The sequence below is a fragment of the Austrofundulus limnaeus genome, unplaced genomic scaffold (assembly GCF_001266775.1).
Source record: "Austrofundulus limnaeus strain Quisiro unplaced genomic scaffold, Austrofundulus_limnaeus-1.0 Scaffold0, whole genome shotgun sequence".
In the NCBI taxonomy this organism is placed as follows: Eukaryota; Metazoa; Chordata; class Actinopteri; order Cyprinodontiformes; family Rivulidae; genus Austrofundulus; species Austrofundulus limnaeus.
The window spans coordinates 3,452,351-3,468,373 of record NW_013952402.1 but is presented as its reverse complement, the minus strand read 5'-3'; the positions used below and the strand labels follow the sequence as shown (position 1 = coordinate 3,468,373).

Genomic DNA, 16,023 nt, shown 5'->3' with positions numbered 1-16,023 from the left:
CATCCAGAGGAGGGACCGGAGGGAGGAGCAGCGTGGTGCCGTGACGTAGGAAAGGAATGAGGGAGTGAATGTTCCGGGTCACAAACTGGACGGGAGAGGAAATTAACTCCGGGACGAGACGAGGGAAAGGGAAAATATAAATATAAAGAGAGGGGGGGAAGAAAAGAAAAAAAAACGTCGCAGAATGCCACCCTGCGAAAGACTGAGATGTAACCCGTGTTATTTACGACCTAAATAGGTGTTCTGAAAGCGACGAGAGCCGAGGAGGAAACCCACAGGTGCCAACTCCAAAAGTGGGACAAGCGACGGCGGAGAGTTTGTTCTCYTGACGAACATTCAGCTCGGTGGCGGCTCCACGGGCGGAGTTTCCATGCATTTTTTTTTTCTTCTGAGTTTTGTTTCGCTTGTGTTTTGGCGGTGAACTGAGTCCAGGACCGTCCTGTGCGGCGATCTGTTGCATCCCCCTACCCCCCCCTTCCCGTTTTGTTTATCGCAGATTTATTCTCCACCCCCCCGCTTCCTCTCCTCTCCAGCCGTGATGTTTCACTGCATACCCCTGTGGCGGTGCAACCGTCACGTCGAGACGGTCGATAAACGCCACTGCTCCCTGCTYTATGTTCCCGACGAGATTTATCGCTACTCGCGGAGTTTGGAGGAGCTGCTGCTGGATGCCAACCAACTCCGAGACCTGCCCAAGGTAAGGAGACAGAAAACAGGCTTTCTGCGCAGGTTCTGGGTTCAGAACGGAGCCGGGTTTACTAAATAAACGTCTCCATCCGGTGAAGTGGTTCTGATAAAGCTGGACAGGATCAGACATCCTGTCAGAGGCTCCGGGGGGACCTGCAGGGGACAATAATTACGCAAGATCAGCACAGGGCAGACTGATGGTGTGTGGGTGGAAATTTTACCCAAGAATGCACCTTTCACCACAGGTTAACTAAAAAGACGAACCAGCTAAAAGAAATAGCCTTTTTAGATGTCTGAAACATTCAAACATACCTGAACATGTAATGAGTCAAACCTGATGCAACAGAAGCAAGGTTAGTTTTGCCAAGTGTCTAATAAAATGGAAAAAAAATGTCACTAATACATCTTCATTATTTAGCTCACTTTCTGAGGGTTTAAAATTTCCACTAACATTTTATTGTTATTGCTCACTGTTTTTACATTATATGTATATAATTCCCTTCTCACCCTCCGCGGGTGGTCTCTTTCATCCTCTGAGCTCGGGTCCTCTACCAGAGGCCTGGGAGCTTGAGGGTCCTGCGCAGTATCTTAGCTGTGCCTAGAACTGCACATTTCTGGACTGAGATGTCTGATGTTGTTCCTGGGATCTGTTTTAGCCACTGCTCCAGTTTGGGGGTGACTGCCCCGATGACCACAGGCATCACTGTGGTCTTCACCTTCCAGGTCTTTTCCAGTTCCTCTCTGAGGCCCTGGTATTTCTCCAGTTTCTCATGCTCCTTTTTTCCTGATGTTGTGGTCACTTGGTATTGCGACATCCACCACAACGGCTTTCCTCTGTTCTTTATCCACCACCACAATGTCCGGTTGGTTCGCCATTACCATCTTGTCTGTCTGGATCTGGAAGTCCCACAGGATCTTAGCTCGGCCATTCTCCACCACCTTTGGGGGTGTTCCCCACTTCGATCTCGGGGCTTCCAGTCCATATTCTGCACAGATGTTCCTGTACACTATGCCCGCCACTTGGTTATGTCGTTCCATGTACGCTTTCCCTGCCAGCATCTTGCACCCTGCTGTTATGTGCTGGACTGTCTCAGGGGCCTCCTTGCACAACCTACACCTTGGGTCTTGTCTGGTGTGGTAGATCTGAGCCTCTATTGCTCTGGTGTTTAGGGCCTGTTCCTGTGCAGCTAGGATAAGTGCCTCTGTGCTGTCCTTGAGTCCAGCTTTTTCCAGCCATTGGTAGGATTTCCTGATATCAGCCACTTCAGTTATTTGTCGGTGGTACATCCCATGTAGGGGCTTGTCCTCCCATGATGGTACCTCTAGCACCTCGTCTTCTGTTCCCCATTGCCTGAGACATTCACTGAGCACATCGTTAATTAGCTGGCCAATGGAAGAAAAAAATATATATAAACACTAAATGTTAAATTTACATGTTTAAAAATATGTTGGCTATATCCTAAATCTAAATGTGCAAAAGTTAAATGTTGAAAATATTTYGGAATGGAATGCAGCCTTTGTTGGTGCGCTCTTCTTGTTAGGAYGTCATCATCCTGAGACAATAGCAACGGCTAATGTTTGAATGCAGCTAAAGCTTCTTTACAAAACAGCAAAACTGCAGTTTTGCGGTGTCTGAGCTGCACTTTATACTTCCAGACCTCAGGCTCCWTCCATTTTGTTTTCAGTAAATGCATTTTGAATCTAGATTTTAAATACCATACTTTGTTAGAAGTGTTAGCAGCGATTAGCATTAGCTAACCGGGATGATGTCGTCTTCCTGCGACAAATGTGTTAGTGACATTTTTAAACATTTAATTTTACACTTGGTGACTCATACGTTTTGTTGTTAAAACTTTATGATAGAAAGACAGAAAATATACAGTTTGTATTGTGTCCTGGTGATAAAAATAATAAAAACTCTAGAGCTCTGTAACCACGTTGAAATTTATTGTAAAACCACATAAAACAGAACATAGGATTAGGGGTGTAACAATACATCGATTCACATCGATACATTGATTAACCGATTCAGTTACACTGGGGCAAAATGAAAAAAAAAATCGATCCATATCGTCATCATGAGCCCAATGTGGATTAATAAAATATGTCCATCTAACAAAATCATTTATGGTAGATGGACATATGATATCGCATCATATTGATCGCAAACTTGTAAACAGAATCAGCCTCATATCTAGACAGACTTTGTGATATTGAGAAAAATTGTACCGTATTTGTCATCCAAACAAATCGATGTAATATCTTGTGATAAATCTGGTGATTGCACCACTAGTATAAATGTAGATATTTAGGAATTGTCTTGTCTAACCTCATGAAAATCCATTATTTTGAATTATATTTTAAGTTATTTAAGATGTTTTTGAACACTCTTCCTATTTTACATTATTACTATATTTCAAAAATCAGTTTTAGGCCTATATTTATATAGGTGATGTGTAACTTTCTATTGAAAAAAAAACCCCACAATCTTAGTTGGGTTTTGACTGGTTACAAAAGCTCTAACTTCTGCTATTGTTTCCAGTCAGGCTTGTCTGAAGAGTTTTTTTCCACATACTTCTAAGTCAAGCTAAAGAAATGTGAAAAATCCAGGTTGTGTCACTTTTGGTTAATAATCATRTGACTAAAATAGTTTATCTTGACCAGGTTTAAATTATTGCTGCAAGTATTTCCTTTGACCTGTGTATAAACAGCTTTATTAAACCAACAGAACATGGCATCTCTAGTTCCTTTTTCTGTAACTGTGTAACACCTACTGTCTAAATTTAACACCCATGCATCTGTTGACTTTAACGCTGTGGATTTAAATGTAAAACCAAAGAGAACACTGTCAGAGTACGCATTTTTTTTTTGTTTAAGACGAAAAACGCTGAGAGCCTAAACTTCAAAAGTGAAGGATGACAAAAACCAAGTTTCTAAGATCAAAAAAAGTTTAAAAATTAAATGAGTAGAATAACTCAAATCAGTTGTCAACTACGATAGTTTCTACAACACATTATGTTCAGCTAACATTTCTTTGTTGTGACAAGACGAACTAAATCATAATGGTTGCTGTGGTTAGTTGATTAGTTGCTTAGACATTTTGTACTTTATGCAGTTAGCACATTTTTCACCAGTGAATCAATTCACCATCATTTTTTCAACATGGACTCTATAAAGAAACTAAGAATCTTTTAGGCCTGACATGATCATAAGAATAGATTCCGATTCAGATGCAGGTCATATTATCTTTGAACTCAACAAAGAAATACTACAAAGCAAAAAAAGGAGGGCCTTTTATTTTTACTACTATGATACCAGGATGTTGGTTACTGTTTACAGAGACTTTTCCAAATTACATGTAGCTACAAGTTCTCTGTCGCAGTGATTCTATTTTGGTTTAACAGAAACCACAGAGGACTGCAGGCGACTAGGCTTTGAGAAGTCAGGATATACAAACTTGGCCTTCTTCGCGTTTAGTGCTCCTGTTTGTGTTGTGATTTATTTCATTTCATATTGACATACTGGTAATTACATTTTTCAAACACTTAAAGGCATAATCTGGTTATTTTTGAAGTAATGTTCTGTCAGATAATACTTTTATCATCTGTGGCATCAGTCATGGTACAGASTGGGGCAGAAATTTTCATCCAGGCTAGGCTAAATGTGTCACTTTCTTAAATCATTTTTCAGTCCTATAAAAATAACATGTGGCATTGATGTTACTATGTGAACATAAGTATAATGATCAATCATGATATAAACACAGAAAATAAAAAGTGAATTTTAGACTGCCTAGATGAGTCCGCACAGACATTTCTGTAGTAACACAGACGTTGTTTGGTTGAGAAAACAACCACATCACGCAAACGTTTAAAAGGTTAACATTCGTTAATGCAGCATTCTTTCATACTGGTATGCCATTTTTGAGAGAGAGTTGTTTTATAAGCCTTATAAGCCTTTATGCAGAAAACCTWTTTAGTTCAGCTTTTCAAAAATAATAATAGAATCATTTCTGGGATTATCACCATAACCTTCTAAAACAYAGAGTACAGTTAAGTAATTTATTGGGTTCACAGCTGTTCCAGAAAAGTAGACAAAGTATGCAATAAGACTTAATTMACTTGAGAAACTCTCCTGACCTCAAAACCGATGTGTCAAGTTGAAATCTCAGTTGGACTGTTTTTGTGTTTTTGCTACAACTCTTCTTGTAAATACATTTGTGAAGTTCGGTCAAGTGATTTTAGCTAATGACTCAGTTTTCTGAAGGCCATCAAAGAAAGAGATGGGAAATGGCAAGTAAAATAGTGCTTATACAGCTTCACACACAYACGGATGTGCTGCATCGCTATCTTTGTCTGCTGAAGAAAAGCACAGGAACAGGTATTCTGACGGAAAACAAAGACGTTATTATTCGTTCTGTTGTTGTCTCGCTGAAGCAGTTGTTTGTGTTTCCTAATGAAGTCATAATGAATCGATGACCTGAATTGTAAAGTACAGACAGATAAAGCCAACACAGAGAAAAAAGACGTTACACTTGTCAGACTAGACACTGACGAATTATTTTTCCACTGTCTGCTCATATGAGGTTATTATTACCAGGTGAACACTAATCATGACATCACATTCATGAGAATTTAGTCATTTCGTTACTCTGGAAATATTCAAAGCACCTTCGTGGATGGGGTAGTTTTATATTCATGTTGACAAGTTAAACGTTTATTGTCCGTTTGGAATGTAGCTGATGTGATCGATGTTTGCTGAACGAGCCCAAGAAATGTCTAAGTTGAGAAACCTCAGCTATGCAGCTTTTTATGTATATCTCACCGAGCCTTACGTAGTAACATACTTACAGTCAACCGTTCCCACCAGCAGGCAGATAAAAACCTGTACAAGGCTGTTTTGATGGCAAGATGAAACAAAAATAGGTGTGCTTCGCTGCGACAAGATGAGGCAAGTTGAACCTGAGCAGATGGTTTCAATAGTTTTACAAAAAAATATGTTCTGAACAAGTTGAGGAGACAGGAAGCCAAAGTTTGTATGAGCATGTTTTAATAACTGGGTTTTTTCTGTTTGCTTTATGTATTTTTTCAAGTGGTGGAGCCAGTTGCCAAATACTGTAGTGTTTTCATTGTATACGTTTTCTTTCTTTGTTTGCTTTGGTTTCTCAGTCGCATTTGTCAACAGCACTCAAATTAGGAAGTTAACCACAGTAAATGGACAAACATGTAAGACTAGCTGTTTGTCGAAATGCTCTCGTCAGTTTAACCAGTTTAGAAATGAATGCAGTTTCAGCTGTTTCCATGTGAAACCCCAAGAATAAGAGGTTTTGCTAACTGCTTTAAATGATTTTAAAATTGCAACAAATATCTTAACATTTGCTCAGTTAACAGAGATTTTAAGATTGATGGATTTTGGCAGTCTCTGACAGGTTAAGTATAAGACATGACAACTTCTCATGTTTTTTGAAGATGTTTCACTTTGTATCCAAAATTCTTCAGCCGAAAGAAAAATAACCTAGGTATTTACTCAAATGCCCCCATTTTTAGTCAAAGTTTTTGATTGCTTTCTTTTTCCAAATATATACCGTATTCATTCAAGTATAATATGTAAAATTAAATCCATAAAATCATCCATAAAGTTGGGGGGTAGTACGTAGTACTATACTCGGATAAATATTTTTACTTATGCATTTTAACTGAAATATCGGCTTCATTCACAAAATTGAGTCCGGAAATGAGACCGCGTCGTAAAAATCAGTTGAAACAAGCTTACTCCTGACACTCCTCCGTGCTTCAGAGCGAGATCGTAACAGATCCAGGCAGGCGACATGATGTGAAAAAAGGGGGAAAAAAGTATTCCTGCACCATRGTAATTATAACGAACTAAGGACATTAGTGTGTGACCGGGCCGCTCCTCAAACAACAACAAATACATGTTCGTCTGTAATGGCTGCCATCTACCGGTGTTCTGAAAAAGTTTGTATCCCTGAAAAAATGTTTCCCCACCAGAGGGGGCACTCGCGAGTAGGAAGTAATCTGCTTTTCCCCCAGAAGATGGCCCAAAATTGAAATCTCTGACTTTTGTGTTGGTGCATCCTGGTGGACTATATGTAAAATGCCAGAATTCATATGATGCTACTACAGCTGATATATACAGTATTTGTTGTCAAAATAACTTGTAGTACATATGTTGTTAAAATAAATTGAACAGTCGATTGATCATTTTCCTGATACGTATAAAGACTACAAAGGCTGAAAAATCTTGAAGTCTGTATGAAAATGGAGGTAGTTTGAGGATTAAATTTTATATGCTTTTTAAGCTTTAAAAAAAGGGGGGTCRTATTATACATGAGATCGTGTTATACATGAATAAATACGGTAATTTAAGTAAATGAAAAATAAGAGTGTGGATTGTTAATTGAAGAAAATAAATTCACACATTTGGGTAAAGATTTTCAAAAAAATTTTACTAGTGCAGAAGAGAGTTTTGTCTGTTGCTTTTACAATTTAAAGCTGAATAAAAATCACTGACATTATTTTATATCTCAAACAAAAGAAATAAATAAAGAATGAAAGTAACAGGCAATTTCTTTGTAGATTACACACCCTGTGATGGTGAAGATAGGAGGAGCAATATCCTGTTTTAGCAGGAAGCAGCAGAGATTATGACCTGGGTGAAGTGATAAAAAAAACATGGTACTGTGAGTCAGAACAGGACGTATGGTGGCCAAACTCACTGAGTATCTACAGGATGAAGTGTCCTAAAGGTGGTACAAGTTGTCTGACACGTGCTTGGGACAGTTTTAACTCGAGCACAGGCTGTGATATATAATACTGCACACTTTAGTGCACGTACTGTACTTGTAACCTTACWGTAAAACGTGTATTCAGCTGTATGAATAGAGAAGCATTACTGTTCCCTTCTTAAACCTGCTTCTCATTAAAGTTGTCTGCCGATTGTGTGAGTTTTCCCTCAAAACAATAAATTATGCATATGTTTAACCAAAAATATTATTTTCAAGTCTTTTCTTTTGCAAAGATATACTCCTGACTTTTCCTTTTATCAGAGGCAAACAAAGCTGAAGGTGAACTGGACGATGCATACACCGGCTCTGGATTTGAGAAAATGGATAGTGTGACGGGGCCGTTTTTGTTTTTTGTGCGTCTCACACGTTTGGTTGTGTGAGGTGTGGGTGACACGAACAGGAAGAACAGGTTTGCTGTCAGCACTCCGGAATCACAAAGCGCAACGTTGTTTTTAAGCCAACAGCTGATGAGACCAGAGGAGGCATTTCTTTTTGGTACTCAYCCCTTTTTTTGTCTTTTGGTTTTTCTTGAGTTGCAAGGTTTTGAGTCTGACTGTGGCTGCCATGTCCTGAAGCAGATCTGATCTGTTCCGAACCCAAAACCAGTTTTATGGGAATGCTTTTGAGTTTCGCAAACAACAAAAAACATCGGAATTAACTTTAAATTTTTATTTTTTTTACCTGCAGTAGATAAACTGCTTTAACAGACAGTCACTGCATCCGTAATGTTTTTGAATGAGATGTGAAAGTGTAATTAAAGTGGCTAAGATTCAAAATCCCTGACAAACATGGCGTGCAGGTTTCAATGAAACGATAGCTTAGAGGCTGCTTAAGTGTCTTAAGATGTTGGAATGGCATGCAGTTTGCAACAGGGTGGAGTTTGACTTTTGGACCCAGGCTTTATTTATTGCGCACGATATATCTGTTTGTGAAAGTGGCTCATGCATAACGAGAAATACACTCCACAGATGGCATTCACACCTCATTTACTGTAGTAACATTGCACACCTATGCTTTTATTTTCATGCTCAAACTAAGCTTGCATTGATGGCAGCAGTGAAAAATATAATAAAAGAATGAAATTGTTCAGAAATAAATATAATAATGGACACAAAAGGTGGGTTTAATTTTAGAGTTTTAAAGTTTATATTTTAAAAAGCTGCTTGGGTTGTATTGTATGCGGCCAAACAAAAGGAGACCAAAAACGCAACAAGTGATTAGTTTCCTCCCTGAAATACAACTATTTTTGTAGCCGCTTAAACCTTTCCCTTTTGCAGCGTTAAACTGCTCACCTAACGGAGTTCGAAGCCCCGCATCCTCAACATCTTCAGATTCACAGTAATTTAAAGAATAAATAAGAAATGTTTAAGCATTCAGAAATAAACCTTTTCGATTTTGGCTTGTTAAAACACCTTCCAACCAGCAGAGCTGAGAGAATGTGCCGCCCTACGGGGAAATTAATCAGCTCTCCATTCCATTTCCTGCCAGAACATTAAGGGAAGCTGGGGGAACACCTGACGTATCATGTACAGAAAACTCTCTGTCCATTCTTGTTAATACGCCAACATGCGATAATTGCTTTTGCCATTTTGACTACTAACCTTTTTTTGTTTAGTTTTGTTTATCAGAACAACACAGCAGAATTCAGAGGGCAACAGAATTTTATATTTATCAAAGGTTGTTTTAATGTAAATATAGGTTATGTTTATCAGTTTAGCTTTGATAAATTCAGTTAAAAAGGTTAAATTCTGGAATGAAAGGGTCATGAATGTTGTAGCCACATAACTGCCCCTTTGGAATAAAAAGATACTTGAAAATTGGTACCAGRTTGAACAATAAGATAATAAAATACTAATTCTGCCCCTTGTAGTAGAAAACTGATGATTTGATTATATTGTTTGAGAAATCTGCAGGTTGAGAAGTTTGCAGAATACAATTTTTTAGAGAAGTGGAACGTAAGAGTTTTTATTTGTTTTTTGTATAATTGAGTTCAGTTCTCTGTCTTTGTCTCACTGCAGCTGATTTTCGTATTTTTGCAGCCTCAGCATCTTAGTCTCTGCCTTCAGGACTGGTTTAAGAAAAGCATTTGACTATTTGGCACAGTACAAATGTTCTGTGTTGAGGTTGGTTTAAAATAAAAACAAATACTTTTGTCTTCTTGGTTCGGTGTTTGTGTTTTATTATTATTGTTTTTTTAGTGAGGTAGATTTTAGATTTTTGATGTTTTTATTGATGTCTAAAACTGAAACATGCACAGGAAAGCTTCAAAAATATCACGGTTAATGATGATATGTTGATGGTAAATGAACTCTTTGTCTCTGGAATAAGTCTAAAATGTCTTAAGTGTTCATTGTTAAAATGCTTTGTACTGATTTATGTTTTTATTTTTTAACTTTCAGCCATTTTTTCAACTGGTGAAACTCAGAAAGCTTGGCCTAAGCGACAATGAGATCCAAAGACTTCCACCGGAAATTGCCAACTTCATGCAGCTGGTAGAGCTGGATGTGTCTCGRAATGGTAAGAGAGGAAAGATCGGTTTAGCACAGACATAAGATRAAGTTCTGTATCATGTTAAGCTGTGTTTGTGTTCGCTTCATTCCCTGAATATATTGGATTAAGCAACAGGGCTGAGTTCAGTAAATGAATCACTTTGACAGGTTTGCTCCTCGTTTATGAAACTGATGCAACCGAGCATAAAAACAAAGACTGGTTTGCATTAGCCTCAGTTCTTATGGCTGTTCAGAGCTGTAAAACTAAATTTAGACAGAAAGCTAAATTAAAGTTTGTAGATTTTTTTAGGCTGATTATTCAGTCAAACTGATGCAATTGTATCTGTTTAACCAAAGTCTTAACCTGATTAGTGAAGGACACTTTGAACAGTTGGATGTTGTCCTTTTTGTAAACAAGTTTATTAAAGTTAATTATTGTGCAGTTATAAAATGCAGATTATTGACAGCAGCCAGGTCAGTTTTACAGCCTCCTCAGATTAGTCATTTTAAGTTTTGGCATCAGAGCTGTGAACAAGAGAAAAGGACAGGTGTCCCTATATTGTTTTTGCTTTAAGCAATATTTTAATTTGACCTAAACATTTGGTTTGTTTGTTGACACTAAACTTAAAGGGGTGGTATTATGCAAAATTAACTCTTTGGAGCTTTATATCATGTTTAGTCATTTCCTCATCAAAAACATACCCAGAGTGTTGCTTTGACTCTTTCATGCATGTTTGAGGAATCCTTGAATCTCCTGTAGTAGCCATGTGGAGTTGGTATACAGCACCGCCTATTTGTACAAAGCTCCTCCCTGGAGCTCAGTCTGCAGCAGAGCTACCAGCCCACAGAGCCCCCCTCCCCTGAAGCATTGTTGTGAAGATGAGCTGAAGTGGGAGTATTGTTATATCTGTTTTATAACATTAATATTTGCCTTCTCTTTTTTTTTTCAGATATTATGGAAATTCCAGAAACCATTTCAGGCTGTAAATCCCTCCAAGTGGTGGATTTCAGTGGTAATCCAATAACGAGGTGATTAATATGACACATAAAACAAAAAGACCTACAGCATGTTCATAGAAAAGCCTTTTTAATATGTCTTGTAAAGATATTAGACATTACTTATTTTTTGCAGGGGTAGACATAAGGAAAATTTTGACAAACCAGGTTTTTCACAAAACCTGGTTGTCCGCAAAACATTTTGGTTGTCCAAAAGAATCTGAAGAAAAATGTAATTTAACAAGTATTATTGTTCTGTAGATGAAGTTAATTTTATATAATTGTTCTCAGTCAGTTGACAGGATCTGCATGAATAAAACTTCCTCATTCTCTTCTTTGAAATAGAGTTCAACATTCATAAGCTTCTTTCTGCTCATAGGTCAAATATTTTCACTTAAGAAGGAGTATACTGTGTACATGACCTTATTAAAAGTTACAGTTTAGTGTTCTGTTCGGTTTTACCAAGTTTTTTCCCCCTTTCATTTTTACAATGACGAACACCCGTGACAGAGAACTTTAAGCAAGTTCTTTTTTGCTTGGTTGTCCACTAGACAACCAGAAGACAGGATCTGGTTGTCTGAAAGGAAAATAGGTTGTCTCGGACAATCTAAACAATGGTTATGTCTACCCCTGTTTTGTAAATAGGAATGTAAATGTCCAACATTGTGATTTTGTTTTTTAATCTGCTGATGTTGCAATTTAAATGTTTAAACACTCGACACGCTCCAGGTTGTGTATTTTATGCTTTTCTTTGGGTGAGATCAAGTCCAATTTACACCTCAGCATGAGCATCACCACATGGCTTGACAGTGTTTGGAGTTGTCAGTGGCAGCAGTGATTACAGTTATTTTTGTTAGATGTGTTTTTACACACAAACGCACCACCTTTCTCTGCAGTTTCTCTTCTGCATTAAATAGCAGTTAAATAGATACAGATTCAGCTCTGGGTTCAAAGAGGCTTGATGTCACTTTTAGTCAATTCTAAAAGGGTGAAAACTTTTAAGATACTGTATGGCTGGGAAAACTGATTTGGTTAAAAAAATTGTCTGCTCAACTTCATATGAACACAAGAATAATACAGATTTGCATAGTTTATTAAATTAGATTTCAGTCAAATAGTGTTTATATATACAATCTTTAGCTTGTTAATATGATACTTCATATTTATGCTGTGAAGTCTCTTGAGACTCCTAACCAGCAGAAAATTAGAAGCCATTGTTCCCAGTCACAGTTCTGAGATTTCTTTAGCAACTTAGGAAGAGTATATATAATATGTGCATCTTAAATTTATTTCCCCCAGTTCTTAAATCTTAGTATAATGATCACCTGCATGGTAAATAATTCTTTTAAATTCTCACATTGATTTCTCTCTCTCTCAGGTTACCYCAAAGCTTTCCAGAGCTTCGGAATCTAACATGCCTGACCATCAACGATATTTCTTTGCAGGTTCTTCCAGAAAACTTTGGAAAGTAAGTCGATGTTTTATCATGAAATATCATAAATATCAAGTTTCTCATTTAAATGTTTTTTTTTCTGAGGCTTCAAATGCAGAAAAGCTATCCTGGGTCTTATAAATGGGCAAACTGGGGAAGAAAATATGTGGTTGAAACTCATGAAAACTGTTCAATAATAGAAATAAAAAGTTTTAATAAATTTTTTTATTGGTTATCCCAAGTGTTTATTAGTGACCAAAAACATTCTAAACAATTAATGACCCTAAAATCAGTTTTTCTTGTATTAACAACAGAAAGTTTGACGACAGCACATCGACTTCAACACTATAAGAGTATATAAAATACATTATAAGCATAAATATATTACAATAAATACATTTTAATAAATATTTTTTCCGATGTTAGTTACATGTTAACCAACACATTCATATATTTGATTTGATTATGGCAGTATCAGTTGAGTAAGACTTTGTGGACGGTTTAATTTACTTGTTTGTTACAACACTGGGTGTTCAACAAGCAATTATAAAATCTGTGATACTTTGAGGTCTTCACTGTAACCCAAACCTTTGTAAAGTTAAACAGGAAATAATTACTTTTCTCAGACATGAGCCCTGTGTGAGCCCTTTCTTATTGTTGAGATCAGCTTTAATTTAATTTRATAACACAACTATGTGCTTTTAGGTACCACAGGGCATGTTTTATAAAAGGCTTAGGACTCAARGTTGGACATCACTGGAAAGACCGATTTTATTTTATTTTTTTACTTTAAAACAATCCATACTTTGCAATAAAATTTTATTCTTTACAAGGACCAACATGAGCTCAGACTAGGGTTGTCACTTTCTGAACGGTAAAGGAAATAAAGCACAAGTGAAAATTTTTTGAATTGTGGACAAGTGTTCTGCTATTCCTGCTCCCTTTTTGTTGCCTCATGGTACGGCCTGTCCTCCCCTCACATCTTGTATTTATCTTTTCTAATGTGATGACTAAAGGCCTGCTCTCCATCAATGGGAGGATGTAATGAAAAGCAGAACACAGTTGGAGCCAAAAGCTGCAGGTTTCCCAAAGAAGATAAGATAAATGTACGAGGGGTTAAATGCCTTCAGTAATTTGTCTCTGGAGGTCCCCCCCCCACCCCACACTTGAAGTGTTTTTGGCAGCTTAGTGATCTGCTATTCTTTTGTGAAAGAAATAAACACTCACTAGATTAACTAGAGGTTGTATTTCATCTCGTCTGCCATTTATGAGAAATTTTTTTTTTAGGGTTTAGATTCAAAACCAGTGGGGACATACGCAAAAAAATTCTGTTAAGTCCTTTTGCGCATTGTGGAAGGAAAACAAAGTTGGTGCTGCACTAAATGTACTCTGATTTTCCTCCAGTGTAATAGTTTTGCTGATTGATTGATTGATTGTTCTTGTGCCAAGTAGGATGGACTTCACTTGAAAGGTTATATGTTGTAATAAAATTCTGTATTTGTTGGATGCATGTACACCTTTTAATAGGACTGTGTATTGGCAAGAATGTAGTAATATGATGTGTATCGACACAGGGTCACAGTTTTATATTATTGTGACAAATTGCAATAGTATAGACAAGACTATTTATTGCAATCTATTGCCATTTTCTCCAACAATTCTAATAAAAAAACAAATTAAATGTCTTTAATATGTTTCATATTTTTATTTTATCCGTGTTTTCAATGTTTAGGCCAATTGTGCCATTACAGTTAGTTAATATATTTGTGGAAGCTTTCAGATTTATTTATACATATATTTTTTTTATAAAAAAATATGGTCACCCACCACACTAATAATAGCCTATATCTTGTGGTGAAGTTCAGTAAACAGATGAAAGGAGGCTGTTACAGTCTGTGTTGTTGTCAGGGGGCACCTTAAGGGGGTAGCGCGAGGACGTCAGTCATTTCAGTGCCCTCATTGTTTCATATGATCGTTGCATTTGGTCACTTCATCAGTACTGTCCCTCAGGAACCCTGTTCAGCTCACGCCGCTAAACAAATGCCTACCTGCCTCCCATATTGTGGCAGCTCTGATTATAGGCTACAGTCGGAAGAAAGAGTGTCCCACACTTCAATTTGGCTTAAAATACGGGACATCCTGGCTAATAAGGGTCAGTTGGCAATCCTACCTCAGCTTTGAAGGCAGGGGGTGCCGATCTAATCTACTCAGATTCAGCCATCGATGCTTAGTGCTAATGTTTACTCACAATGCTAACATTTGAGCTAACGTTATACTCGCCAAATGGTTGGCTGACTGCTGCCAACTAATGGCCGGAGGCTAAATTACACCACAAGAATGAACCGCTTGCATAAACATTCACATTTTAAACCTTAATTAAAAAAATAATCTATACAGTAATAAGAAATTAAATATTGCAATAATTCGGTGTATCGATATGTTTTTACACCCCTTATCATTAAGACAGAGAAAGTCATTACTGCCAGAAAATAATGTTGTGTTTAGGTCTGTCAAAGCCATTTAGACATGTTGTTCTTTATTGCAAATATGCTGTGTTTGTTTATGCTACAGCAATTATGTAGCTTTGATAAGATGGACACACCTCCAAAAGACTTCCTGTTCACTCTTATCTGATAGCAAGGCTATATGGCCATTTTTAGCCAGCTATGGAAACTTCTTGATTTCACAACATATAATCATCATGTTTTCTTTTTTTCTTTTCTTTTTTTTTTGTTTCACTGCAGCCTTTCCAATTTGGTGTCACTAGAACTCAGAGAAAATCTGTTGACATTCCTACCAGAGTACGTATCACAATATTTCTGTTTGTGCACAGTTACATCTTAAAGTTAAAAATATAATTTGTGTTTTTTTATTTATTATTTTATTAAAGATACTTTGACCAACTGTGCTTTATGCCATCCACAGGTCGCTATCTCAGCTTCACAGACTCGAAGAACTTGACCTTGGTAATAATGAACTATACAATCTGGTAAGTTTTATTTTCCTTCCTCTATTTATTTGTTTCTCATTAGAATGCTCCGTGGTCTACCAAATGATTAGAATGAAACATTTCCCATATCCTTTATTTTTGTCATGTCTGAACAGATTATCATCCTCTCAGAGCAGATTTTACATCTCTTTATGCAACTGGAATTGATTGTTTTGAGTTTTAAGCTCAGTTATATGTAAATAGTTAAACTCAGATGGTGAATAATTTACAGACAAATGATGCTAGTCTGCCAAGAAATGATATTTTTCTTTTTAATTATGTAATTTTGCTGATAGATATGAAATTTTAGTTTAATGATTAATATATTATATAATATATAATATATGCGGGATGGGACAGTCTCGCCACGGATGACTGTGCCCACTCACACTATTTTCCTTAGACACTTAGGGTGGGGTTGGAGCTGGGATGGAGGGGAAACTGGCATAGTGCTGGCCTCTACCCTGTCTTCTTCCCCATTTTAATTGCATTATAGTACATCACACATCAACAGTACATCTGAGGGTGGCGGTGTGTGTGTGTGTGTCGGGGTCTTCTTTTATTTTATTTCATTTTTTTACTCCCCCGTTCCCCGCTGGCCGTCTGGGGATGGGGACCCGGGGGG

At 37.3% G+C, this 16,023-nt stretch overlaps 1 protein-coding gene across 1 annotated transcript in view; it reads left to right on the top strand.

The window, feature by feature from the left end:
* Positions 1–16,023, top strand: part of LOC106523396 (leucine-rich repeat-containing protein 1) — a 25,614-nt gene continuing 9,591 nt past the window's right edge. Inside the window, exons 1-6 of the mRNA XM_014016826.1 lie at positions 1–697; positions 9,892–10,009; positions 10,932–11,010; positions 12,356–12,445; positions 15,154–15,210; positions 15,335–15,398. Of these exons, the coding sequence (XP_013872280.1) occupies positions 539–697; positions 9,892–10,009; positions 10,932–11,010; positions 12,356–12,445; positions 15,154–15,210; positions 15,335–15,398 (567 nt within the window). The 5' untranslated portion in view covers positions 1–538. The remainder of the gene's footprint in view (positions 698–9,891; positions 10,010–10,931; positions 11,011–12,355; positions 12,446–15,153; positions 15,211–15,334; positions 15,399–16,023) is intronic.